Source organism: Boleophthalmus pectinirostris, unplaced genomic scaffold (assembly GCF_026225935.1).
Source record: "Boleophthalmus pectinirostris isolate CB_2022bp ecotype Guang Dong unplaced genomic scaffold, ASM2622593v1 HiC_scaffold_5, whole genome shotgun sequence".
In the NCBI taxonomy this organism is placed as follows: Eukaryota; Metazoa; Chordata; class Actinopteri; order Gobiiformes; family Gobiidae; genus Boleophthalmus; species Boleophthalmus pectinirostris.
Window position 1 is genome coordinate 10,009,437 of NW_026571404.1, and position 27,957 is coordinate 10,037,393.

General features: G+C 38.3%; 2 protein-coding genes across 2 annotated transcripts in view; one reads left to right on the forward strand and one right to left on the reverse strand.

Annotated features, from left to right (window-relative positions):
• LOC110170243 (leucine-rich repeat-containing protein 27) overlaps nt 1-19,277 on the reverse strand; it is a 31,201-nt gene extending 11,924 nt beyond the window's left edge. The window contains exons 1-6 of the mRNA XM_055162593.1: nt 19,193-19,277; nt 17,106-17,141; nt 16,559-16,856; nt 9,518-9,648; nt 3,517-3,575; nt 1,949-2,101 (exon numbers count right to left, since the gene is read on the reverse strand). Of these exons, the coding sequence (XP_055018568.1) occupies nt 1,949-2,101; nt 3,517-3,575; nt 9,518-9,648; nt 16,559-16,771 (556 nt within the window). The 5' untranslated portion in view covers nt 16,772-16,856; nt 17,106-17,141; nt 19,193-19,277. The remainder of the gene's footprint in view (nt 1-1,948; nt 2,102-3,516; nt 3,576-9,517; nt 9,649-16,558; nt 16,857-17,105; nt 17,142-19,192) is intronic.
• Nucleotides 19,278-21,178: 1,901 nt separating this feature from the next.
• Nucleotides 21,179-27,957, forward strand: part of LOC110170153 (serine/threonine-protein kinase 32C) — a 448,821-nt gene continuing 442,042 nt past the window's right edge. The window contains exon 1 of the mRNA XM_055162592.1: nt 21,179-21,543. Within this exon, the coding sequence (XP_055018567.1) occupies nt 21,462-21,543 (82 nt within the window). The 5' untranslated portion in view covers nt 21,179-21,461. The remainder of the gene's footprint in view (nt 21,544-27,957) is intronic.

Genomic DNA, 27,957 nt, shown 5'->3' on the forward strand with positions numbered 1-27,957 from the left:
CATGGAGATAGATGTGTTTAATGCCATATTGTGAAACTTTCCAAGCAACACAATAACACTGAGACAAGCCGGTCTAACATTACAAAGTTAACCTTTACATCCAACATAAACAGTGTTGGGGTGATTACTTTTAAAATGTATTCCTCTACAGATTACAGATTACATACCCCAAAATGTAGTTTGTAACGTAATCCATTAAATTACTTAAAGTGAGTAACATAATCTGAATACTTTGGATTACTTGATATTGTTATGCTTTTTAAAACGACATGAACGTAGCGACCACATCCTGAAAATTCTTGTTAAGTTCACTATTGGCTGTTGAGCCCAAGTCTCCATGAACAGACTTTTGTTTGCTGTAGAGAAACAAACACTAGGAAATGTTCACATAAGATGTTTTGTCTGCTAAAAGAAAATAAATAGCCCAGTCTTTACTTAACTGTATTAAAATGTAATAATAATAATAATAAATAATAATTATTGATAGAGAAATGCTTTCTATACGAGATCACTGCTGCCTTAAATTATTTAGTCCTGGTTTAAGTCCTGGTTTAGCCCAAAATGTGAAAACAGGAACATACCTCCATGTGATCCATTTATTTCAACAAAGTAACTGTAATCCAATGACCACTCACTGAAACAGTAACTGTAACTGAATACAGTTACTCATAAATTGTACTCTGATTACGCTGGTATATGTAATCTGTTACTCCCCAACACTGAACATAAAATATTTAAAACCCCACTGGGTAAAATTTTTTTCACGGTGGGCACGACACCTGCAAGATGTAAAGTTAAAACATACTTTGGAAGCAACTTTAAAAGAAAGAAATCTCCCTTACAATATGTTTCTTGGAACATCAGGGATTTTATTACCAAAACATTTTGTTTCGTTTTCGTCTTTGCCAGATGAAGGCCAAATGTCTCAAGTTTTATTTTGAATTTTGTTGAAATTTTGTTAATAAATACCACTTGTGTTGCAAGTAAGACAGTGTGTGGGAAATGTCTTCCTTTTAAAACCATACTTTGGAACATTCTCAATGGAGATAGTAGTTTGCTCCAAGGAAAACGTTACCTGAAGACAAGGAAATGAGGTGACGCGGGACTGTGGAAGGTCACGTCAGCTCACAGTACAGGAGGTGTTTTTTTCAAAGCATTTAGAGCTGCAGTGGTTTTGTTTGTGTTGAAAGAAGTCAAAAAGGTTAAAAGAGTGAAATGATCTAAATAATCACATAAACCTACATGTTCAAAAAACCCAGATTCAGAACCAAGGTTATGGAGCGAAGCATCAGTGTGAAAGGAGTTAACTTATGACAAAGATATAAAAGAATCTAGTACAATGATGACATTTAAGAGACACATAAATCGAATGCAATGTGTATGTATGAAAAAGAAAACTAAGTTGTTGTGCATAAAAGTGAAGATTTCTGTTTGCAATTGATTAATAATTGTGCCTGAACTGAAATGTACTGATTTGAAATGTTTAGTAACCATTGGTGTGTTCATGTCTTTTTATACTTCATGAATGAAATAAACAAATTAATAAATAAATCATAAATCATAAGATAAAGATGAATTCCTGCATCTTTTACCAATCTAGATGTTCTTTTTTGCAGTGATCCTTCCTGAGCAGGGCTGTCTCCTCAGAGCGTTTATCAGGAGAGCTTGGTGGCTCTGGGCGGCTGCTGTTGGGTTAGCGCTCCTGTTATCGATCATTTCTCATCAGGCTAAAAATATTACGAACCTGCAGCCGGGTGGGGAGCGGCAAACCGGGTGGCATGTGCTGTTGCCAAGGGAACAGAAGTCACACCAGCGGACGGGCAGCAGGACAAGAGGAAGCTATTTTTGGGTGTCCTATCTCTGACAATGGGAGCAGATGGCTGGATAGCTGTATTTTTAAGAGGCAAACGGAGCACCTCTCCTCTGTGCATAGGGAAAGCTGATTCACCTGACTGACTCCTGGGGGCGCTGACGGGGCGCTGGGCTAAGGCGGCCCTCAGGTACTGCAGGATGCCGAGGACCCCCTGCTGTAGGACGCTGTGTGGGGGGTAACTGAGCGGGCAATCACGCAGGTTCAGACCCCTCAGGCTCAGAACGTTACCTACACAAAAATCCATAAAACACTTCACACATAATACACTTCATTAAAGGGCCCATCTCAAGCAAAATCAACTTTTCAGAGCTTTCTACATCTAAGAGTGATGTGTGGGCCTTGTATATGTCGCTGAAGTGGTTTTTAGATTAATTTGGTGTTTTGTTTAACAAATTGCAACGTATTTCTGACACCCTCCCAAGTGACAACGAACTAAAGCTGCTACAATGATGACGCGGCAGATACACCTATGACACGTCTGACGTAGCAGACAGCTCTTTACACCCACCACCCTCCCTGCTCCACCGCCTCTGCTCCACCTCCACCCCACATCGGCTGTTCTCACATGAACACCTAAACAAAAGCGACAGCATAAACTAATTGTTCTACACTGCAGTGAACACGATATAATACGTTTTTCTACTCGTGTTTATTAATACTTTACCAATCAGTAATGTTCAGTTGATGTCGATGTGGTGCTTGCGCTTTGTTCACCTCAAAGTCCTCGTCCGTTTCCGGGTCCAACACATGCGGCTGAACGCGCTGTATCTCCATGATGAATAAAAGTTTATTTTTACCGCTATCAGGGTGCACGCCTGTCTCCCCCTCCCTCCCTGAGATGGGCGGAGGAAGGGCGGCTCACTCAGAGCCTACGTCACGTTTGGAGGGCGGAGCCTGTGCTTTCTCAGGACGGGCGGGGGGATGAGCAATAGTCGGCCTTTCATAGTTCCTGGTCTGTGACGCCTCCAAGAAATCAGTAAGATTTCCTAACTATTGTGTAATGGATGTTCCAAAACCCAAATTGTGCTTGTTTATGTGCAGAAGATACAACGTGAAAAGAGATGGGCCCTTTAACACTATCACACTTAATTAGCGACCATGTACTAATTGTTATCTAAGGCATATATACACAGAAACAAAACACTGGTGGCATAAAAACAGTATAATAAATAATAATTGGTATGTCAGTTAACAAAGTATTAATAATAATTAATAATTACTACCGCACCTATTACTACTAGAGCCTGATTAAATCAATTAGATCGATTTTTTTTTTTGTACTTATTCTAAATGCACCCAATACTTATCTTAAAACAAACATTACCAATGTCTGAGACTGCAAAATCTATATTACAAAAAGCTGATTTATAGTGTAATGCTTTCATCTGGCAAAGATTCAAAGCCTTAAAGGAAATTACAGCGCCCTGAAATAAATCTAAAAGCTTCAGCCCTCGTTTTATGGTGTTTTGTTTTTCTTTTTTAAGTTTTGTTTAGATGAAGACACTGTTTGATGAGTAAAAAAGGAGATTTATATTTTCATTTAGTAAAATACAGTGTGTCAGAATCGTTTATTACAATATTGCTCATATCGAATTCAGATCAAACCGTTTTCATGCATGTTGATGATGTGAAAATGAACTTACCGAGCTCTGGGGGCAGCTCTGTGATGGGATTCCCTTCGAGCAGCAAGGTTCTTAAACATCTGAAAAGAAGACACATGGTGCATTTGTAAATTGGTGTGAAAGATGCTATTAGCTCCTTCTGTGAGCTCTTTAATGAGGCAAAGCAGACATTTTTATGTATTCAGAGGCTTTATATTAATAACTCTTCATATTTTGATTCGTCAGTGAACCTACGCTTTTACAGAAAATACTGGATAAGGAATTCTCTGCATGTTTTGTCTCGTCCAACCTGTAATTTTCTATTGTTAAATCATTGCAGAAAATGCTCTATGCTTCATTTGTATTTTAAAGTACTTTCATTACATCTGGTTGCTCTGAAAATGTGACAAAAACAGACTTTTCTGGTTGAACTAAGTTGGGCGACATCTCCAGTTCTGTGTGGGCGTACGCAACCAAACTACTTTCTTTCCTCGCGACAAAAATAAAAGATTGTTCACGCTGAATGCCTTCCTGAGAGATACTGGAAATGAAAAACAGAAGTATGTCTCAGTGACCGCGTTTCGGAAGTGTTTCAGATCACAAAAAAAAGCCCTCTTCCACCTACGATTAATTTATTTTTAAACTTCAGCCAGTGAGTATAGGACCCTGCCGACTGCCGCCTCCTTATCAGAGCCACGTCCAGATCTGTTGGTAGAAATCAAGACGCTTCTAAACAGTAGGAAAGATTATTTAGTGAATTGTTAATTGTAATTATGCCAGTCACAGTTTTGATTCTCCCTAGACTTTAATCTGACTTTTGTTTTAACATGATCTGACCATAAAGTGCTGATTTAACTGGTAATAAAAAGGAAAAGCTGCTTTGTGCTGTTAAACAAGTCCCTCTCAAATAAGATAATCCTTGAATACTCCGGAAAGTTTGATTTTGTAAAGCTGATCACGCACCAGAGACGTGACGATATACGAACAAAAATGAAGGATTCCACTGTTGTTGCATCATTTTATTAGAAAATGTCTCTCACTTGAACTAAATGAAAAGCGCTGAGGCAGAACTATGAGCAGCGCAACAGACTAAATGTTTTTTTTTTTTTTTTCCTTTTCGCTCTCATCAAGATATATATTGTTTTGCTCCAATTAGCTTTAAACAGTGAAATGGAAACTGAACGATAGGGGGAGATAAAGGACACTTCAGCTCGGCCTACAACAATTAATCTCCTCAAAGCACAGATTCAGAAATGTTTTATTTAAGGAGAGAAAGGTTCACTTCCTAGTATGAATGTGATTGTGGTGTGTGCGTGAGCGTTGGTGGTTGTCTTAGGAGCAGATGGCGCAGATTGGCTGCCTCGCTTCTGTCAGTCTGTCACAGGGCGACTGAGTGTGGAGTATGAATGAATAATGAGTCCAGTGTAGCGTTTTGAGGGGCTTTGTGGAGGCTTTAAAGTGCAGTCAGTGAGAAATGTGTGTAGTCTGTAGCGTCCCTGGTTTTAAACTATAATTGTTTACTTGATTTTCTTGTTTTAGACCAGGGGTGTCAAACTCAAATTCACAGAGGCCAAAATTAAAAACTGGTCATGTGCCAAACTAAATATTTACTGAAAAATTTCCACAACATCTGTATGTTTTCTCTTCTTTCGAGGTATGTAATGTTAAACCTTTTCTTATTAAAATAAATGTTCAATAATAGTTTTGCTTAAACATTGAATCCAGAACAAACATAATATAAAAAAAATAACAAAATTGTCTCTATAATCTATCAGTAGCCGGCGGGCAGCTCTAATACATATTTGTTATAATCTCATGGGCCAAATATAACTATATCACGGACCAAATTTGGACCCCGGGCCTTAGTTTGACACCCCTGTTTTAGATGATGGAACAAACTAAATATTTATATTTGTTATTAAGCTGTAGCAGCAGCTCTTTCACATTTAAGATTTATTAGGAAGTACTTGCCATTAGGGCTGGGTATCATTCAGAAGTTACGATACGATGCATACCTTGATACAGTGAGCTTTTTTTTTTTTTTTTTGGCATATATATTTATTGCCTTTTAGTTTAAACAAAATAATCAACAAAATAATAATATAAGCAATACAAACAAAACAAACAAAATATATTTAAAAAAAAAAAACACTGGCTAATACCCTATTCATAATAGCTGAAATCTCAAATCATACATCAAAAATGGTTCCCAAGTCTTAAAAAAACTTAAAGATATTGTCCTTATGATGAAGCCGACACGTCAGGTAACCGAGAGAAACAAAACCAAGAACCATCTTCTGCCATTAAGTTTTAGTGGGGGTCTGGTCAGACACCCAATTCACTAGTAGATTCTTTCTGGCTTAAAAATCCAACATCCTGTACAATTTTCTGTTATACTTGTCTTTCACAGCGGGGTCAGTTACGCCAAAATACAGTGAGCTTTTGATTCGATATGATATATTTCAAATTCATTAGATACGGTTCAATAAAAAATAAAGGCTGTGATAGTAAAAGTCTTTGTTAAGCCACTTCTTGTGCAAAGTTAATATGAAACACAAACATTTTAATCATCAAAACGTGAAAATGTCAAACGTGTCGCAAACAAGTTTCCTTCCTCTGAACAAGCAACAAAACTGAAGCGCTGTAACAAAATAATTTAGTAATAGTTTAGCAATACAGTATATCGATACAGCAGCCCATGAATAACTCCTAATATTGTGAATTGTCAGTGAATATTGCATAAGAACATGTTTCGTCTCTTCCAAACTTTCTCCTTTCTCTTGTTAAATCAGTGCAGAAAATGCTCTACACTTTCAATCTATTTCAAACTATCTTCATTACATCTGATATCAGTAACGTATCATCACATTAAATTATACGATATATCGATATTTTAATATTTTTGCACACCCTTACTTGCCATTGACACTCATATAATGTTGCCCCTCACTCTAAAAACTCTGAATGTTGAAATGTCGCCTGCGTAGCTTTTATAGTGAGTAACTGCAAAAATGCCAGCACTAATATCTGATACTGTGAAGTCAACGCTGATTCGCTTATATTAGTGTTCGTTCAGAGTAATTGAGTTGTATCTCCAACATTATCTTTTGGTGGCTGATGGTTTATGCATGAGTTTGAAAGTGCCGGATGGTCAGCCATGGCACCATTTCCATATCTGGGTCACAGAGACATGTTTGGCAGGCACCGTTGGGTATTACAGCAGTTTTACCAAGCAACAGTGAAAACAGAGAGTTTCCCGCAGTAAAAATCTCTAACCTTTCCTAAGCCTCGTATAAACCGACGCAGAACGCAATGGGCTGTGACCTCTGTAAGGAAATAATTTGGTCTTAAGTGGTGCTACAATGAATAATAATTTGTTCAATTTAGTTTAGTTTTGTAGCACTTCAATGAGCCAAAAAAGCAATTAGTCGAGGCATTTGAGGTATGAATTCAAGTTTGGCATAAAAATGTCTCTTACTTTGCCACAAGCCAATGCAGCTATTTATAATTTACATTTTTACTTTGCAGATAAACACTGCAGCCTTCACTGGTGCTGGTGAGGACACTGGTACATTTTAAGATTAAGCACTAAATGTATGAAAGAGCCAAACAAAGTCGCAGTTCTAAAACTTCAGACTCAATACGGTTTTCTATACAACAATGATAATAAAAATACTCTTGTTTAGATGATAGAATGGACGGGAGCTGAAAGTCTTGATCGCAAAAACAGATGTCAGAGTCCAGATGACAACAGTGTAAACATTCTCTACATTGTGCAACTCTTGGACGAATGAAGGATTACATCATCACAATAGAATGTAATTTTCAACATTAAACTGTAGTATTTTATTTTATATCACCACGTGGCCTTATATCTGTGTAATCCCTCAGTTCTATGTGCTCTTATACTTGTTCTGATACAGCTCTAGATCATTCTAAGGGCCTGTTTACACGAGAACGCTTGTGGGTAAAAACAACAAAATATTTTATGTGAAGTTCTTTCCTCTAGACGGTGTTTCTGGGGCATGAAAACGCAAAAATCTGAAACCACCCTGCAGAGTGGAAAAGTTGAACACGCTCTGCTGTAGCGTTTCCATCTGCACTGCCCAAGACGCAAAACTCTGGTCAGATCTGCTCACGTCACGAACATGTTTACGTCACCTACATACAATAGTCAGAAACAAACATGTCGGATCGTTTCCATGCGTCTGACTCTAATAAACTTACAGGAAGCATCCCAACAAATGTACAGAATCTGCAGAGATACAATCAGTGAACAGAGAAGCTCTGACAGGCGAGTCAAACGGATATGGACGAGAACTGGAGAACAAGTAGGTGGTGGGACGACTTTGTGGAAGGAGTAACTGATGAAAATGCGTGGAGAGAAAACTTCCATATGTCAAAAAATGCCCTTGTTGCTTTAAGTACAAGCAACCCAATCGAATTCCACACACTTTTGAGTCACCGTCTGTATTTTGCTTCCTGTCCTCAGCGTCCAGATTTTTTTTTTTTTTAAGTGATGCAAATGTCCGGGTTTTCATTACCGTTCATTGGGGACATTAAACTGAGCGGCTCTCGTAGCGTCTGTGACTCTGAAGGAGCGAGCAGACGCAAACAGTCGGTCAGTCTGCAACATGCCGAAACACAAATGCGCATTTAACAATGACTTGTACAAGAAATTCTCAGTTTTCCATCCCGAGACAAGTGGAGGCCATGTGCACAGGTTGGGAAGTGAGAGTACAGTGCTCCCTCGTTTATCACGGGGGTTACATTCTAAAAATAACCCACTATAGGTGAAATCCGCGAAGTAGTCAACTTTATATTTACAATTATTATATCTGTTTTAAGGCTGTAAACCCCCTCAGCACACACTTTATACACTTTTTTCAGAGAGGACAGTTACAACCCTTTGAAAGAAAGAAAGAAAAGAAAAGAAAAAAAGAAAGGCAAAAGGTGAACCGCGATATAGTTAGGATATAGAGGGACGACTGTAGCTCAATGTCGAGGCCCCATCACCCAGTAAGGTGTCCGGGTTTTCACAAATGGAAATATGGTCACCCTAGTCTAAGCGCGGAATAAAAAGTGAAGGCGCGACGCCACTTTTCCATCTTCTGTTCAGACCGTCATCATATAAACGTAGCCTCAAACTACTCAGAATGCGACTGTTTTTAGTATCAATACTTCAAATGAGTACCTAGTAGATAGTGGATCGTCGGAAGAATTAACGATCGATTATCGATTAATCATTAATGTTTTTATATTAAAATGATCATCATTATTATTACTATCTGCACTACTAATCTGCATATATAAATTCAACTTTACGACATATAAACTGTAACGACTCTAGAGCCACATCAGTCCGTTTGACATTATAATGTGTTTAATTCAGTTTTGCACAACTCTCACAGAAACAAAACTTAAAACCGCATCGCTAATTTGCATAAACTAAGTGAAGATAAAACTACAGCTCTTGTGTCGCTGATGCGGTCAAATTTCTGTCGGATTAAAAGACATGATTCAGGTGAATACAGGTTAGTGTGACCAGATTTGCGTTTGTCAAAACCAGGACACCGTACGGGGGGAGGGAGGTGGGACTCGTCATCGACATTGCGCGACTCTCACCTGGTAAAACTTTTTCCCACTGGACACCGAAACATATGTGCTGCTTTGTACACTGTGCACATGGACTCACACTTGTCCCGAACGCAACGGAAAGCGTGGAATTTCTTGTACAAATCATCGTTAAATACACATTTGTGCTTCGGTACGTTGCAGACTGACCGACTGTTTGTGTCTCGCTCCTTCTGATGCAGAGAGACACATGTACAGACCCCTGTTTGGTCACACTACACACAGCAACCTACATTCGGTTTGTCGATTAAAATTAACGTAATCGATGAAATTCTTAATGATTAATCATCGATTAATCGATTAATCATGCCCATCCCTAGTACCTAGTTTCAATACAAGTTTCACTATTAATTCTTATGACACTTTTGACAACTCTAATAACAAATCAGCTGAATTTAAAATGACTTACCTGTGATAACCGATTTCCGTAGGGAGGGATTGGAGCTGGTTGTGTCTGAGGTCGAGCCACAGCAGGTTGGGTAAACTGGTGAACAAGGACTCGGGAAGACTTCGCAGCTCATTGCCTTCGAGGTACAAATGCTGGATAAAAGAACATAGATATACTGTAAATTATTATGGAAGATGAAGTCAAGGCATTGCATCCAGAAGGTTTATACGGACTGCAACAGTAATTAATATGATGGTTTAACATTGATACCGTACAGTGACATCATGCTGGGGGTGTTCTACATGTATATCTATGGTAAAATGTTCAGAAGTTACCATGGTGACACTATTATCATATCAGCGAACGTTTTAAGAGCTCAAGAAAAGTACAAAACGGATGGATTTAAACGCATTTTCGGGAGCCTGTGATCACTACGAGCGTTCACGGTCGCGTTTAGGTGTTTAATTTTCAACTTAAAAAGGTGAGAACGACTAAGTGAAAAACTGCCAGTGCTAGTGAGCTCGTGAGTGTAATTTTCCTGCGTGAGAGATGTGTAAAACCAAGCATTAGATTAAAGTCTAGTAGAGCTTCTGACACTAGTGCCTTCAGTTCGCATCAGTCAGGAATGTTAATGATATCAGCTGCAAAGTATCAATTGCTTCTGGTGGCGTATATGTAATTATCCATGGGTTTCGGGAAAAATGAACGCAGTATCCACAGCAATTAACAATCCGAATCCAAGCATTCGATCTTTTCTTAAAGTATTCAAAATGGAACCTGTAAAAATGAAACTAAAACAAATTTATTTGTGTATTTTTAATTTCTCGAATCAGCAAAACGACCCATCTTCGGCCCTCGTCGATGCAACTGCAGATGGAGGAGCTTTTGAATGAAATCTTATACTTTTACTTGTTTTTATTGTACACATTTCATTATATTTATTCATTTTCAGTCTCTTTATTATATACAACTAGCTGGTAATGCCCTACATAACCTACTGTATTGAGATTTGGGGCAATACATATAAGACTAATACAACTCCAGTCTTTACCTTGCAAAAAAAGGCAATAAGAGCATCACATTATCAACTTATAATGAATCAACCAATGCGTTATTTATAAACCTTCAAACTCTGAAATTTTATGATTTAGTCGACCTTTATACTCCGAAAATCATGTTCAAAGTAAACAACAATCTCCTGTCAAAATCTTTACAGAACATGTTCAAAATCCGAAAGAGTCGATATGAGCTCAGAGGTTTGGCCACGTTTATCAAAAAGAAAATTAGAACAAACATTATGAAATTTTGTAAATCTGTTAAAGGGGTGGAGCTCTGGAATAACTGTACAGAAAATCTAAAACTGTGCACCAATCTCTTTCACTTTATAAAGAAGTTTAAATGTTTAACTCTGGACAGATACATGAAATATGATGCTTAGTTTGTGCTGTAGGACTTTGTTGTTCTGTTTCTGATTTGTTTGTTTCCTCTTGCTGTATTTAAGAAGATGAACTGGTGTCAAGATGACGCTCTGAAAAAGGAATAGGTGAGTTTCATTGTTGGCAAAAGCTGGGAATTATTTTGGTCGGCGGCAATAAACACTAATTCAACATGACGGACGGAGTGAGAAAGCACGTAAAGGGTATTGATCCTGGTTATTTATCCACTCTAACGGCAGAGGACCCAAGACGATTTGACCAGAAATTGGTCTTAAGCATCGATGGACGACAAATCACCCTTTTCAACACCTCCAAAAGGTGGATCAAACCAAATTTCTGGTCAGAATCGCCAACTACCTGGACAAATATTCACTTGGGCGATATCCACAATGACTTGGTGGAAACTCCTGGGCCTTTCACAGCAGAAAAGATGAAAACCTCCAAGAGTCTCGATGTGTTGTTGAACTTGTTGGAGTCCACGGTTTGCTAGGATCTTCTACATTTGCTCTGTGGATGTTTGAAAGTCGTTTAATTCACCGTTAGCGGTTCTTTTCACTCAGAATACGAAAAAGACATTTCCCTTCTTCCATGCTTCTATTTGTACATCTGATAATGCAGCAGGAATTTACCATTATCGGGGATAAATGCATGAGGTTACGCACTGTGTTTGACCGCTATCATGTTTCTTGCCTCCGACCAAAATATTTCCCAGCATGCAACAGCTTTTAATAACAATGACGTCAGCTGAAACTCGCCTTAAGCTTCAGCCTGCACCTTTTCGGTCTGTGTATGTTAAATATGACTGTGAATGTCTGTGAATTAATGGCAAAATATACCTGTGACCGAAATTAATAAATAAATAAAATACATTTTAGGCATATTTTTAGGATTTCTAGTGTTTCCTCTGTAGGAGCCGTCTGCATCAGGAGCGGAGTTTGGCTGCGGCTGCCGGGTCTGTCACGTGGGCTCCTGGTGGAGGGTTGGTGCTTGGGCCTCAGGTGCCTGGGCTTCGTCTCTCCCCTGGGAGACGGATTCCCTGGTGGTGGTGGACGACTCTCTGCTCTCTGCTGATGTAGACGGCTCCTCTGATGGTGCTTTCTCAACTGGTTCGCTGTTATTCAGCCTCACATTTTACTATAGGTAGTTTTATGTATTTTAGCATGTTGGGTTGGTAGGAGGGTGGAAGGAAATGTGGGATTGTTTTTAATCACTGTAAAACGCTTTATAAATAAAGTTTGATTGACTGATTGATTGATCTTACTCATTTTCTGTTGTGGTCCTGTAAAGTAATGAAGAGGATGAGTGATTTCGCTGGAGGACAGGTCAGAATTCTGTGGTGGAATTTGCTCATTAACTGTGAAATTGCAGATTTATTGACGTGGTTCATTGTTAAAATCTCTGTACTTACTGTGCCGATCCTGAACATGAAACAAAAACGGGGACAAAGTTCAACGTCTTCTCTGTCAGTACAATTAAAGAAAAGTAATTCGGCTTCTTTCCTGAGGCTGTCAGACTTCTGAACAGTGCACACCGACTTCCTGCTTGGGCTGCCTTGCTATCTTGCTTCTACTTGTCTATTGGAACTGCTAAATGTTGTTATTTTGATGTATTTACTTTTTAATATTGCTTATTTATTATTGTTTTTATCTCTCTCTGGATCACTGGGCCTCGGGGAGCACGTTTCATTCTGTCATGCGTTTCTCTCGCATGCTTCAATGACAAATAAAGAACCATACTTACCTTCCCTCACTTAATCAAAAGCGAAAAGTAATCAAGGCGGTTGATTTAACCCTAAAGATTCGGTGAGTCTTACAAATAGAAATAAGCGGGTTTGACATTTGTGGATCTTTAGTTTGGCTACTGTACATTTTGTAAATCTCCCCTAGAGTTAAACAGACCCTTCGCCCTCCATCTGAAAATCTGACGTCATCAAATTTTAGATCATGACCGCAGCCTTTTCTCCCATCTTTCAGTGTTCGTGGTGTTTATTGCGGAGTGACATAACATTAATCTAGCGTGGCTCTTGTGACAGCTGTACACAGGCTCCAGGTCAGTGTGAAGGCCACAGCTGTAATGGAGTGCAGAAGTCACCTCAACCTGCACACACTCCGGCCCCGCAGGCACCAACGCTCTGGAGTCAGCCGGACATCACAAGAGCAACTGAAATACAATAGCCCTGTTATTTAGTGTTCTCGGATATCTCGGGTTTACGGGGAATCCTTAACGGAGGAAAGAACGTTAGTCATCGAGAAAAGAAGACCGTCAAAGTATCGAAAGCGTCAATACTGAAAAAAATCCCACAGTCATGACAGAACGTGACCTTCCTTGAACTTATATTCTGGTATTGATTGGTATCTCTTAAGTTTGAAATATTAGTATTATGACAACCCTACAGTAGCGTGAAACTTTTGACCAGACCCAAACTTCACTCACAAGACCAAAAGTGCATGGGTACGGAAGCCGAGAGGGGTCACAACAAACGCAAACGCCGCAACAAATACAAATGCGACAACACAACAAAAAGCCACAACAAACCAAAAAAAGCAACAACGGAAATGACCGCGGGACTCTATTTTAATGCAAATGCCGCAACAAATACAAACACCATAACACAAATGCAAATGCCTCAACACATAAAAAAGCCACAACGGAAGTGACCGCAGGACTCTATTTTCCGACGGACCGATCAAGCGGCAAGTGAAGAAGAAGAACTACAATGTGAAAAGTAAAGGAAGGGAGAAGTTGGAAAGTAAGTAAAAGTAATTTATTGTTTTATCATTATTCGTTTCACGTTGTAGTTCTTCTTCTTCACTTGCCGCTTGATCGGTTCGTCGGAAAAATAGAGTCCCGCGGTCATTTCCGCTGTGGCTTTTTAATGTGTTGCGGCTTTTGCTTTTGTGTTGTGGCTTTTGTATTTGTTGCGGCGTTTGCATTAAAATAGAGTCCCGCGGTCATTTTTGTTGCGGCTTTTTGTGGTTTGTTGTAGCTTTTTGTTTTGTTGTCGCATTTGTATTTGCTGCGGCGTTTGCGTTTGTTGTGACCCCTCTCGGCTTCCGTACATGGGAGCTCATGCAAAGATAACTATTTATACAGAAAGTAATGAACAAATTAAACTCCCAAATCTTCAGCTCGCCCAATCCATGCATTCCTCTTTCAGCTTTGCAATATAAATCCTTATAAAATAATAAACTAAAACATCACTGATAGTTTAATCGACTAAATTACTACAAACCGACAGCCTTACTCTTTGACTGAAAGAAGAACTGATTCTTGTGTTCAAATTTTGCATCGCCAAACTGTATGTTATTAGGTTCTTTTTTCAGATCAAGAATTTGTTTTCATACCTGACAGTTTCGACGGCTCACTAGGTTAGGGTGACCAAAAGTCTGTTTTTCCCTGGACATGTCCGATTTTTGCGTCCTGTCCTGGGCGTCTGTTTTTTGTTTTTGTTTTTTTTAAGTGATGGAAATGTCCGGGTTTTCATTACCTTTTATTGGGGCCATTAAATTGAGCGTCTCTCGTAGCTCTCTGTAACTCAGAAGGAGTGAGCAGACACAGCGAGCAGTAAGTCAGCCTGCAACATGCCGAAACGCAAATGCGCATTTAACGATGACTTGTACAAGAAATTCTCCGTTTTCAGTACCGGTTGAGACAAGTGGGAGGCCGTGTGCACAGGTTGTGAGGTGAGAGTAGCTCAACGTCGAGGTGCCACCCCCCCATCCCCGGTAAGGTGTCCGGGTTTTCAGAAACAGAAATACAATCACCCTACACTAGGTTTTCCTCAGAGTGGTCACGTGATGTTGCTGTGACATGCCTGCTCAGCTGATTTAAACATATTTTGGCACTTTCTTCCTACCGGTGGAGGCAAGACGACAGCGCCATCTGCAGTCCAACTTCCTCAGGACAGTATCCCAGGTGTGTGAGAGTAAAAAACAGTACAGAGCAAACATCATCGGGACTAGAGGACAACAAACATCATCGCTGGATTAAAGAGGCAATCGAAATACGGAAACGTGCCGGGACGAAGGGGCTTTTTTACTCTTACACACCTGGGATACTGTCTTGAGGAAGTCGGACTGCAGATGGCGCTGTTGTGCTGCCTCCATCAGTAGGAAGACAGCGGAAAAAAAACCTGTTTAAATCAGCTGACCGGACACGTCACATCAACATCACGTGACCACTCTGAGGAAGACCGCAGGGAGCAGCTAAAACTATCAGGTATGAAAGGAAACTCTTGGTCTGAAAAAAGAACTTAAGAACAGCAATAATGATTCAAAAACTATAAATACATTTTGAACTTTGTGCTTTACATATTATTGTCATTACAAGCAAAAACATTCTACATTAGGGACAGCAAGTCAATACACATCACTTAATAAATACTTTAGAATGAAACAAACCTACACATTTAACTTCATTCATTTTGCTGGACAGTGTTGGGAAGGTTACTTTTAAAATGTATTCCCCTGCAATGTAGTTTGTAACGTAATACATTAAATTACTTAAAGTGAGTAACGTAATCTGAATACTTTGGGTTACTTGATTTGCTGTAGAGAAGCAAAGACGAGGATACTTAACCGTATTAAAAATATTGATAGAAGAGGAGGAGACACGTCTGCGCAGCACGGTTTAGTCCTGTTAAATCCTGTTAAATCCTGTTTTAGATCTAGTTTAGACCTGGTTTAGTCCTGGTTTAGACCTGGTTTAGATCTAGTTTAGATCTAGTTTAGACCTGGTTTCAGTCCTGGTTTAGTCCTGTTAAATCCTGTTAAATCCTGTTTTGGTCCTGGTTTAAATCTAGTTTAGACCTGGTTTCAGTCCTGGTTTAGTCCTGGTTTAGATCTAGTATAGACCTGGTTTTAATCCTGGTTTAGATCTAGTTTAGACCTGGTTTAGTCCTGGTTTAGACCTGGTTTAGATCTAGTTTAGACCTGGTTTCAGTCCTGGTTTAGTCCTGTTAAATCCTGTTAAATCCTGTTTTGGTCCTGGTTTAAATCTAGTTTAGACCTGGTTTCAGTCCTGGTTTAGTCCTGGTTTAGATCTAGTATAGACCTGGTTTTAATCCTGGTTTAGATCTAGTTTAGACCTGGTTTAGACCTGGATTTAGTCCTGATTTTGTCCTGGTTTAGACCTGGTTTAGTTTCCAGCAATGAGTGGAATTACTGAAAAAAATAAAATAAAATATAAAAATAAAAATAATAGGAAAGCAGGAAAATACCGCCGTATAATCCATTTATTTCAACAATGTAACTGTAATCCAATTACCACTCAGTAAAAGTAACTGTAACTGAATACAGTTACTCATAATTTGTACTCTGATTACGTAACTCCGGTACATGTAATCTGTTACTCCCCAACACTGTTGCTGGAGAGCCAAGCAATAAGAACATTGCAAACTCTTCATGGAAATAGCTGTAAATTTGTTTGCTCTCTGCAGAGAAAAATACTCTCTCTCTCACGCACAATATTTATAGCTCAATAAAAGTTTTCACATTGGAGGCAGATCAGATGTCCTAATGTAGCCTAATGTTCCAATTAGTTTAGCTGAAGCAGACCGTGATGGTACGAGCCGGAGTGCGGGTGGCGGGCGGGTAATGAAGTGAAGAAGACTGAAGTTTGTACTGACCTTTAATGCCCTGTTCTTCAGCAGATTCTCGGGCACTTTCTCCAGCCCGCTCCTGCTCAGATACAGGGTCTCCGGTGAGCGGGAGGGGGACGGCTCCTTCGCCTCGTCGCTGTCAGAGCCGTGGGGGGTCTGTGGTCTGTCAGCGCTGTCTCCGACACAGAGGCGTAGCTGCAGGTCAGAGTCAGTCACGTCCTGCTCCGCTGGGAACAACATGCTGGGAAGTGGGATCAGTTGTTTTGGCAGGTGGTGATACACAAGGTGAGGCTGCTTCAGGAAGGTGTCATTTTTATTTGAGGGTCTGAAAATGGGAGAAACGTAGCTCTGTAATGATGCAAATTATGACGCATGATATTTTGCTACAATAAACAATAATACTGAAACTACTTTATCCAACTGACACAATGAAAAATAAAGCAGGATAATCCCAGTGAACATTTTTTAAATACAGTATCATTAAAATGCATGAGCTGCAACAAACGAACAGCTGAATAAACAGATAATTATTCCTGGAAGGTACTTTTTCATCCTCGTACAGCTCAAATCTTACCGTATTAAATAAAAAATAGTAGAAACTTCTCCACTCCTGCAACAAAAACATGCACTCGATAAATATTGAGCCCCAAAACATATTGTTCCAGGTGTCATATATTAAAAAGTTTATATTAAATAGTCATTTTCATGACAAGAGAAAAGTGCATTGCATTCATTTGTGCAGATAGAAAAACACTTGAATTATCATTAGCTTAGGACGGAGGTGTCCAAACTTTTTTCATCAAGGGCCACATATTTAAACACAGACGAAGCAGAGGGCTGATCGACGGCTGCAGACTGGAGCTCAGTACAGTGAATAATTGAAATATGTGCATGTTTAACACGTTAGAATGAGTCATCAGTCTTTATTCATGATAAGATCCTCAAAACCGCACACTAAATATTAAATATTCGCTTTATCAAGGTAGATTTTCAAAAAACTTGCAGTAAAAAGTTCATCTTTAATTGATGTAAGGTAATTTGGGCCAATTCACCTGGAAGCCTGAGGGCCAAGAAAAATTTGTTCGAGGGCCGCATTTGGCCCACGGGCCATAGTTTGGACAAGTCTGGCTTAGAGTGACCAGAATTCTAAATCAAAAACATGAACACCCCCGGTTTGAGGTAGTTGGTAATAATAAAAACATGAAACGAGGACTTCATGACATGCACTTGGCCCGTTCATGACACGTGAGTCATCATAGTCACATTTCTTTTGTGTTCTAGTCATTTTTAAGCGGCTTTTTTGTACTTTACCTAAACAAATGCCAATGTATGCCTCTCTTTACTGTTAGCAGGTATTGAATTAGTCAGTGGAACATGTTGAGCTGATCACATGTTCAAATTATGGCACATTTTCATGCCTGGTGCAACAGTGGCTCCTCTCAAACCAAACCTGCGCCCATAAGTCTGGATTGATGAGTGTCTGATGAGTGAAGAGAGAGTGAAGCTCTGGAGCGAATGAAATGAATGATGCTTTTGATAAGAATGATGTTTTTAAGATGCTGAGAGAACTAGAAATGAATGATGATACAGAGTTGTTATGATGCTCTGGACATTATAAAGACATTTCTCTTTGTATGTTTGATTTTATGAATTATAACATCAACCTGCCTGGGGACGACAGGTTGAAATTATCACTGGCGCTACAACCTGGTACAAAGCATCTCTCCTGTTAAGGTTAATGTAGATTGTGCACAGTCGCTGTCTCATTAAATAACTAAACTAAACTAAACTAAACTAAACTGGTCAAAAATAGGGACACTAGGGACATTTATGATATAAAACTGGGACAAATCATTGGTTTTGTATAAATCTGCTGGGACAGGGGACACAGGGCTCAAAACTGGGACTGTCCTGGGTAAATAGGGACGTCTGGTCACCCTACGTCAGCTACTTGTATCAGAACATTATAGTTATGATAGTACACAATATATTTTAGGACACGACCAAAATATTTTCTGTAAAACTTGATTATGTGCTTGATTTAAACCATTTAGTCTTGACTGATCACTTCAATTTTTACTTTGATAATATATTTATTGATATTTTGTTAACCTTTGCAATGTATTTCTATGTATTAACCAACTAATGTAAGATAAGATATAACAGTAACATTGCTTTTTAATAATTATTTGACATTATTTTAGACTACCCAACTTAACTATATTGACCAGGCGTCCCTATTTACCCGGGACAGTCCCAGTTTTGAGCCCTGTGTCCCCTGTCCCAGCAGATTTATCCAAAACCAGTGATTTATCCCAGTTTTATACAAGAAATGAATTTCATCTAAACCAGGACTAAACTAAGATTAAACCAGGACTACATCAAGTCTAAAACAGGACTAAAACAGGACTATCACAATTTTTGACTAATCTGATCCCTGTCAACAGTAAAAGGAGCATAAATTGTCAATTGTTTGGCCAAAATACAGAAATCCGTAAAGTAACATAATACAGGTTCACGTTCCGATATGTTTTTACGATGTTAAAGCAAATGCTAAACTTTAAATAATAGTTATCCTAATTAAAAACAACTTGTCCGCTAGATACCCAACAGCATCTATTTATAAGAACACCTAAAGAAGATTAAAGTGGTTAAACTTACGATTTTAAGAGCTTGTTACTTGTTCGGTGGGTTTAAGCGTCGTAAAAGTCACGCTAAAGTTGCTAGTAGCTTTTGCGTTGTAGCCGTAACCATGGCAACGGAGTCAAGAAATTTTCTGATTGGCTGCTCGACCGCGTAGCAACTGATGACGCTGCGAACGCTCTAAAAAAATGTTTGTAAAAATGTAATTTGTAATAAATATATATAATAATATTTGTGTGTGAATTATACGGAATTTATTTATTTGTGTTTTATTTATTATTATTTAACTTTTATTTTATTTTTTTATTTTTTATTTTTTTTTTATAACAAAAACAACTCAAAATGTACGGTAGACGGTCTTGTGAAAGGGTTGGATGCTATAAAAAAAAAAAAAAAAAAAAAAACAGCAGCAGCACAAAAAATACTACGAAACTTTACTTATAATTAAACGTGACGTGCATTTTAGCTACTTACCCCCTGCGTGCCGTTTCTTTCACAGACTAAACACGCGCAACCAAACAAATTTAACCTGCAGTAAGTTACACTAATTATAATCATACATTAATAGCCTAGAGAAATTATTATAAGTCTCACGAGGCCAACATGAAACAAAGAAAGTCCGCATTGCTATGAGTGTACATATGCATGATTAATAATACAGCGTGATGTCAAGTCGCGCCTTCTTGTTTAATTCATGTCTAACAACTTTGATCATGTGACGGGGGGGGGGGCATGCATTAGGTTAGGTAAGCACTATATTCTGTACATTGATGCAGCCAGGCCACGTTGCACACACTTCCCATAGTTGTTTTCCATAGAGTGACTGTTATGTGATGCATTGTGTAACAGCAGCGTGCCAACATATTTGTGCATATTGAAGACAAAGTGTTAAATCCTCTCTCTCTCTATGTCTCTCTCTCGCAGTGATCTGGCACCACCCATCCATTTCCTAATGAGACAGTGGAATAATTCAGTGCATTAGGACTAGGACTGCAGTGGAGCTCATGAGGCTCATATGGGCAAGTCCGGTTTTAGTCCGGTTCTTGGCTCCGACTGCGCGTGCTGATGCATCTTTGTCCACTGTTCTTTTACCAGCGGACACTCTCCCAAACACATCTCCGCCTCAACTACAGTCTCCGAGCAGCAACTGTCACACTACTCTCACAAATGTAAAGCGTCCCAAAGCAACACAAAACTGCATCCGGTTAGGCTTTTAAGCGTAAAATGTCCAAGAAAAAAATATTAATAACACTGAGGGACCTATCAATGCAAAACCACGGAACTACTTTCTAAATATATTTGATTTAGATGTTGAATTTTATCAAGGAAATGTTTTGCCATGGCTTAACTTTGAAATACAGGCTTAATTAAGTGAAAATGTTGTTTTTCTTTATCATAACAAGTAGCCCAAGTAAGTAGTTTGGCTCATTGTGTAAGATTTGCAATTAGATTTGGACATCGAGCTTAATTGGTGGCAAAAAAAAAAATCAAAATTTAGTTGTACGAAAGTGCATTTACACAATTTACTTCAGTGATTAAAAAAGACAGACATATTTGCGTTTTATTTTCTTATTTTCATCCCAATTGAACCAAGTCCTTATTATCTACGATCTACAATATCATTGCAAAATTTTACATTAAAAAAGTGTCTCCAGATTTCCTGACTAGACTCTAGTTTTGTCAAGACCTGCATAATTAAATGTCACAACTCTCAGACAACACAGTCTTGCGTCGTAATTGAAATATTGACTAAGAAAAGAACAAAACACACGACATAATTTGGCATAAAATGAGGGTAGTTCCATAATTATGCATGCAGAAAGCTGTATTTAACATTACTTAAAAAAAAAAAAATAAAAAAATAGGCTACTCCTGTGTAGTCATCGCAAATGGGCTTTTATTCTGAAGTTGAGTTTCCGGTTTGGCCTCTGCGCGTCTTTTTCAGCTCGACGCGGCTTTACTCCGAGCACATCCAAACATAAGTCTCGCGGTTGGGCTGTCAGGCTACGGAAGACAGCTGAACACTCTCTCTCTCTGCTCCAAGATTAGCCTAAACTCAGCCAACAACCACCATTCACTTCAGATTATCCCAAAGTTACACGATTTGCCCTCGCGCTGTGCAGACTTCCAAGTGTCATTGCTTTGCTTTTGCGCTTCAGCTGCGAACAGAGGCGGCGTAGCGGACCGAAATGCACGCGTATTACTATGACAGTTTTGAGAAGAGGGAGCCCGAAGAAGCAGCGCTGTAGTTTCTTTGCAAAAGGCGAGGAATGAAATCTGAGCATCGATGTTTCACTGGGGCAAGTGGAAGAAGAGGATGGGCGCCAACAGTTCTTCAAAGAGACCAGTTTTCGACGAGAAAGAAGATGGTAAGTGCGATTATGTGAGAGAAGTGGAGACGTGTGTGCACAAATCTAACGGGAAACAGCGCTTTGAGCGGAGTTGGAACCACCAGGAGTTGAGATTTAGCCTGGGAAAAAAAGGCACAGGCGATAAGAGCAAGCCTAGAAGTTGTTACATTACAGTTTGTTGCAGGGAAATTCGCAAAAGATTGAACTTTGAAGTGATCCAGAAGATTGTCAATGCACGCGTTTTGTGTTGTTCATCCAGATTGGTGATGGAGCTCAGATGGAAATAGCCTAAAGCCTAAAGAAGATATTATTTTGAAGTGAAATCATCTTAAATTAGGCTGGTTGTGTTCATACTTTTGTGGAAATTGTGTAGATTAAAATAGGTCTCACTTTTAATTATTATTATTATGTGTTAGAGTGGGTTCAGCTGAATGGAGTGGCCAAGATTTGACTGTTTTATAAATGCATTTTAGGTTCAATTATTTCCCAAAACGATCATGTTTACAGTAAAATAGGTGTCACTTTTAATTATTATTATGTGTATGTAGAAAGAAATTTATTTTAGTAACTGAATAGAGTGGACAGGATTTGTTTTATAAATGCATTTTAGGTTTATTATTTCCCAAAGCTGTCATGTTTACATTAAAATAGGTGTCACTTTTGATTATTGTTATGTGTTAGCGTCTATTCACAGAAAGCGTGGAAAGAAATTTATTTTAGTAGCTGAATGGAGTGGCCAAGATTTGACTGTTTTAGGCATTTTAAGTTAAATTATTTCCCAAAACGATCATGTTTACAGTAAAATAGGTGTCATTTTAATTATTATTATGTGTATGTAGAAAGAAATTTATCTTAGTAACTGAATAGAGTGGCCAAGATTTGTTTTATAAATGCATTTTAGGTTAAATTATTTCCCAAAGCTGTCATGTTTACAGTAAAATAGGTGTCACTTTTGATTATTGTTATGTGTTAGCGTCTGTTCACAGAAAGCGTGGAATGAAATTTATTTATTTTAGTAGCTGAATGGAGTGGCCAAGATTTGACTGTTTTATAAATTCATTTTAGGTTAAATTATTTCCCAAAGCTGTCATGTTTACATTAAAACAGGTGTCACTTTTAATTATTATTATGTGTTTGAGTGGGTTCACAGAAAGCGTGGAAAGAAATTTATTTTAGTAGCTGTATATAGTGGCCAAGATTTGATTGCATTTTTTAAAATAAATGCATTTTAGGTTAAATTATTTCCCAAAGCTATGATGTTTACACTAAAATAGGTCTCACTTTTAATTATTATTATGTGTTTGAGTGGGTTCACAGAAAGCGTGGAAAGAAATTTCTTTTAGTAACTGAATGGCGTGGCCAAGATTTGACTGTTTTATTCATTTTTGGTTAAATTATTTCCCAAAACGATCATGTTTACAGTAAAAGTTTACAGTAAAACAGGTGTCACTTTTAATTATTATTATGTGTTAGAGTGGATTCACAGAAAGCGTGGAAAGAAATAGATTTTAGTAGCTGAATTTTTTTTAATAAATGCATTTTAGGTTAAATTATTTCCCAAAGCTATAATTTTCCAGTACAATAGGTGTTACTTTTAATTATTATTATGTGTTTGAGTGGGTTTACAGAGAAATTTAGTTTAATAGCTGTATACTGTGGCCAAGATTTGACTGTTTTATGCGTTTTAGGTTAAATTATTCCCCAAAGCTATCATGTTTACACTAAAATAGGTCTCACTTTTAATTATTATTACGTGTTTGAGTGGGTTCACGGAAAGCGTGGAATGAAATTTATTTTAGTTGCTGAATGGAGTGGCCAGGATTTGACTGTTTTAGGCATTTTAAGTTCAATTATTTTCCAAAGCTATCATGTTTACAGTGGAAAACACATTTTTCACTTTTTTTTAAGCCTATATCTTGGCATACAATGTTGGCGTGGGTGTTTTAATCAAATACTTTTCTAGACTTGATTTCATTTGTTCTACTCCTGAAGCCTAATCAAAGTGTCGTCTGTAGTTGCTGTCACTTGCAGTACAAATTCTCCGTTAAATCATATTCATGCAAGGTTTTGTGGTAATTTATTCTATGTTAAAGTTGCGCGTTAGTTGGTGTTTTGTGCCTTTGTGCAAAATGTTTCTTGGCTTAATTCCTGAAAAGCGGTTGAATGCATGATATTTCTTCAAGTGACCAGCAGCAGTGAGAAATGTATTTGCGCTTGTACATCCCCCGTAGGCATAAATGTGAAGGCTTGTCTGTCAGGCTTTAGAGTTCTGTGTGCTCGAGCTTCCACTGACCCTGAGCAACGCTGACAAAGTAAAACCACCGCACATAAAGTTCTCATGCTGCGCCTCGGACAGCGGGCATGATAACGTGGGAAGAAATAGCAGTGCGAGCGAACGATGTATAGCTGCATACCACACACATAAATACAGTCTATGTAACTTTTCTGATGGGGGATTTGATATCTGCTTGTCTCCATGGATACGTTATGCTTCAACACGGCATAACATTAAACTTATCTATCTTGGTTTATTTTCGTTTTATTTTCGTGATTAAAATACCTTGAAAAACGTGCAAATCTGACCCACAACTAGGGCTGGGTATCACTAAGAAGTTGCCGATACGATACATACCTTCGATACATAGGCCACGATACGATACGTACTTCGATACATAGGCCGAGATACGATAAGTACTTCGATACATAGGCCACGATACGATAAATACTTCGATACATAGGCCATGATACGATACATACTTTGATTTATAGGCCACGATATGATACATACTTCGATACATAGGCCACGATACGATAAATACTTCGATACATAGGCCACGATACGATACGTACCTCGATAGATAGGCCATGATACGATACGTACTTCGATACATAAGCCACGATACGATACGTACCTCGATAGATAGGCCATGATACGATACATAGGCCAAGATACGATACGTACTTCGATACATAGGCCACGATACGATAAATACTTCGATACATAGGCCAAGATACGATACATACTTCGATACATAGGCCACGATACGATAAATACTTCGATACATAGGCCACAGATACGATACATACTTCGATACATAGGCCACGATACGATACGGTTTTTGATATAGTGCACTTTTGATTCGATATATTTCAAATTGATTCGATGCGATTCAGTGGAAAAAAAAGTCTAAATTTCTTCATGTAGTCTGCACTGAAATGGAGCAAAGGATCATGGTCTATGTAGTTCCCTTTGTCTTTTTTTTTTTAGCTATTGTTGCACCAAAAGAGACTTGTAATTCGATATATTGTGATGGTCCACAATATTATTATGAGAACTTTGACGATACGATATCATGATATTTCGGTTATTGTTACAACCCTAATGCCTACCCTTTATTCCTTTATCAGAGCGTCATCTTGACACTAGTTCATCTTCATAAATACAGCGAGAGGAAACAAACAAATCAGAAACAGTACAACAAAGTCCTACAGCACAAACTCAGTCTCATAATTCATGTATTTGCCCAGAGTTAAACATTTAAACGTCTTTAGAAATGGCAAGAGAGTAGTGCACAATTTTAGGTTGTCTGTACATTTGCTCCAAAGCTTCACCCCTTTAACAGATCTACAACATTTCATCATATTTCTTCTGATTCAGGTCTGATCATGGCTGTGATGCTAAAGGTTCACTAAGTCCACTAAGTTTGTGCAAAGTTAATATGAAAAACACCCATTTTACTCATCAAAACGATGAAAAAACCCCACAAAAAAACTCTTGGTGATATATCAATACAGCCGCCCACGATATCGATACTATATCATCACATTAAATGATACGATTAAGGGTATAACAATATCCAAGTCTCACGATACCTCATGGTACGATATTTATTGTGATATTGCGGGGAGGCTCACGATTAGGGATGTAACAATATCCAAATCTCTTGGTTTTCATGATATACATCTCATGGTACGATATTAATTGTGATATTTTGTAGAGGCTAACAAAACTGTGAATATGCGACTTTTTACTCTTAAAATACCTTGACAAAACTTAATCCAAACAACTAAGACTTAAAAGTGCTTAGAACTGTTATTTCTTCTTGTAGTCTGCACTGAAATAGAGCATGATGTAGTTCCCTCTGTCTTTTTTGAGCTATTACTGCACCATAACTCTTAGTTTAAGTAAAGAGACTTGTAATTCGATATATTGTGATGGTCCACGATATTATTGTGAGAACTTTGACGATACAATATCACGATATTTAGGTTATTGTTACACCCCGAGATAAAATATATCGATATTTCAATATTTTTGCACACCCCTACGCACAACTTTCCTTGCTTATGTTCTTCTTTTATGCCACTGGGAAACATTACAGGTAAAGCAATACCATCTCCATAGAGACAAGCAGGTGATGGACCCCATACCTGAAAAGTTACGTCGTACACCTTTAAACAAGTTTGATAATTATAGTTTAGTTAAAATCCCAATTACTTCATCATGTATATTCTCACAATTGATTTCAATATTAGTAAAAGATAAGGATGTTGTCGGTTCATTCACCTGTGAAATATTATTACAACACACTGTGCTGCATTTGCTCTTGTTGCATTAGTGAATATATTTTGATAGACAGCTCTAAAAGCGTTCCAATTATGCAGATCAGATGCAATGCTAATCTGCCAATTCCTTTGCATATGTTGTATTGTAAACATCTTATTCAATGTATTTTGTCTTCATGACTCTAACAAATCTGCTTACAATCATCCTTGGCTATTATTCACTATGTAAACATCACCAGCTGCAAAATCTTTGACTAATCTGAGTGGGAAGTTTTGGTCATTTATTCTTACTGCAAAAAAATGTTGTACAAACTTGTAACTATGGCCTATTTTTGCACGGCTTCGAGTTTCAGGCGATTCTTATGTCATATTTTTCAAAAGCTGCTCTGAGTCACTGCTTTGAAAGGCTTGCATTGCACATCACTGTACAGACTGATTACTCTGCACTTTCACAGCCCGGAGTGCTATTTTACGTCCACAGTTTGCCTCAGACAAATGACGACGGGCTTCACTGCTTCAACTGTGAAACTTTGTCCAATTCATATTATCCACATGAGGGCTACTGGAACTCAGTCTAAAACTTTTAGATCCCAGAAATTATGTGGTCTTTGCTGGAAACAATTAGGCACCATCTGAAGAATTAGTTACTCTCTTGGTTAGGGATGGGCATCTGATGAAATTTTCTTAATCGATCGTCGGAAGAATTAACGATCGATTATCGATTAATCATTAACGTTTTTATATTAAAATGATCATCATTATTATTACTATCTGCACTACTAATCTGCGTAAATAAATTCAACTTTACGACATATAAACCGTAACGACTCTAGAGCCACATCAGCCCGTTTGACATTATAATGTGTTTAATTCAGTTTTGTTCAACTCTCACAGAAACGAAACTTAAAACTGCATCGCTAATTTGCATAAACTCAGCGAAGATAAAACTACAGCTCTTGTGTCGCTGATGTGGTTCAACTTCTGTTGGATTAAAAGACATGACTCAGGTGAATACAGGTTAGTGTGACCAGATTTGCGTTTGTCAAAACCAGGACACCGTACGGGGGGAGGGAGGTGGGGACTCGTCATCGACATTGAGCGACTCTCACCTGGTAAAACTTTTTCCCACTGGACACCGAAACATATGTTCCTGCTTTATACACTGTGCACATGGACTCACACTTGTACAAGAAATTCCACGCTTTCCGTTGCGTTCGGGACAAGTCATCATTAAATACGTATTTGTGCTTCGGTACGTTGCAGACTGACCGACTGTTTGTGTCTCGCTCCTTCTGAGTGCAGAGAGACACATGTACAGACCTGTTTGGTCACGCTACACACAGCAACCTACATTCAGTTTGTCGATTAAAATTAACGTAATCGATGAAATTCTTAATCGACTAATCATGCCCATCCCTACTCTTGGTAAAACAAAACAAAAAAACAACAACAAATTACTCTAAATCATTGCTAAAAACTCTTAAATCTTATATATTTACATTTTCAACTATATGAAATAGACCATTATTGTATTAAATTTGCAAATTTTATCCTTAAAATTTCCTCAGAGTAAAAGTATTAAATATTATATAAATGTTAATCAGTGGTCTTCTCTGTAAACAATTTGGTACCAGCTGCAGGATAAGTTACTCAAAAACAAAAACCCCCAAAACAAAACAAAACAACAAATTACTCTGGGGCAACTGTACCCCATCTAAGGCTCTTATATTTACTTAGTTTCTCTAAAATTTCTTTAACATTTTTCTCAACGAGTAGCTCTTGGCTTTTTCGTTTTGTAAGGGTAGCTCACCAGTGTTGGGAAGGTTACTTTTAAAATGTATTCCCCTACAGATTACAGATTAACAC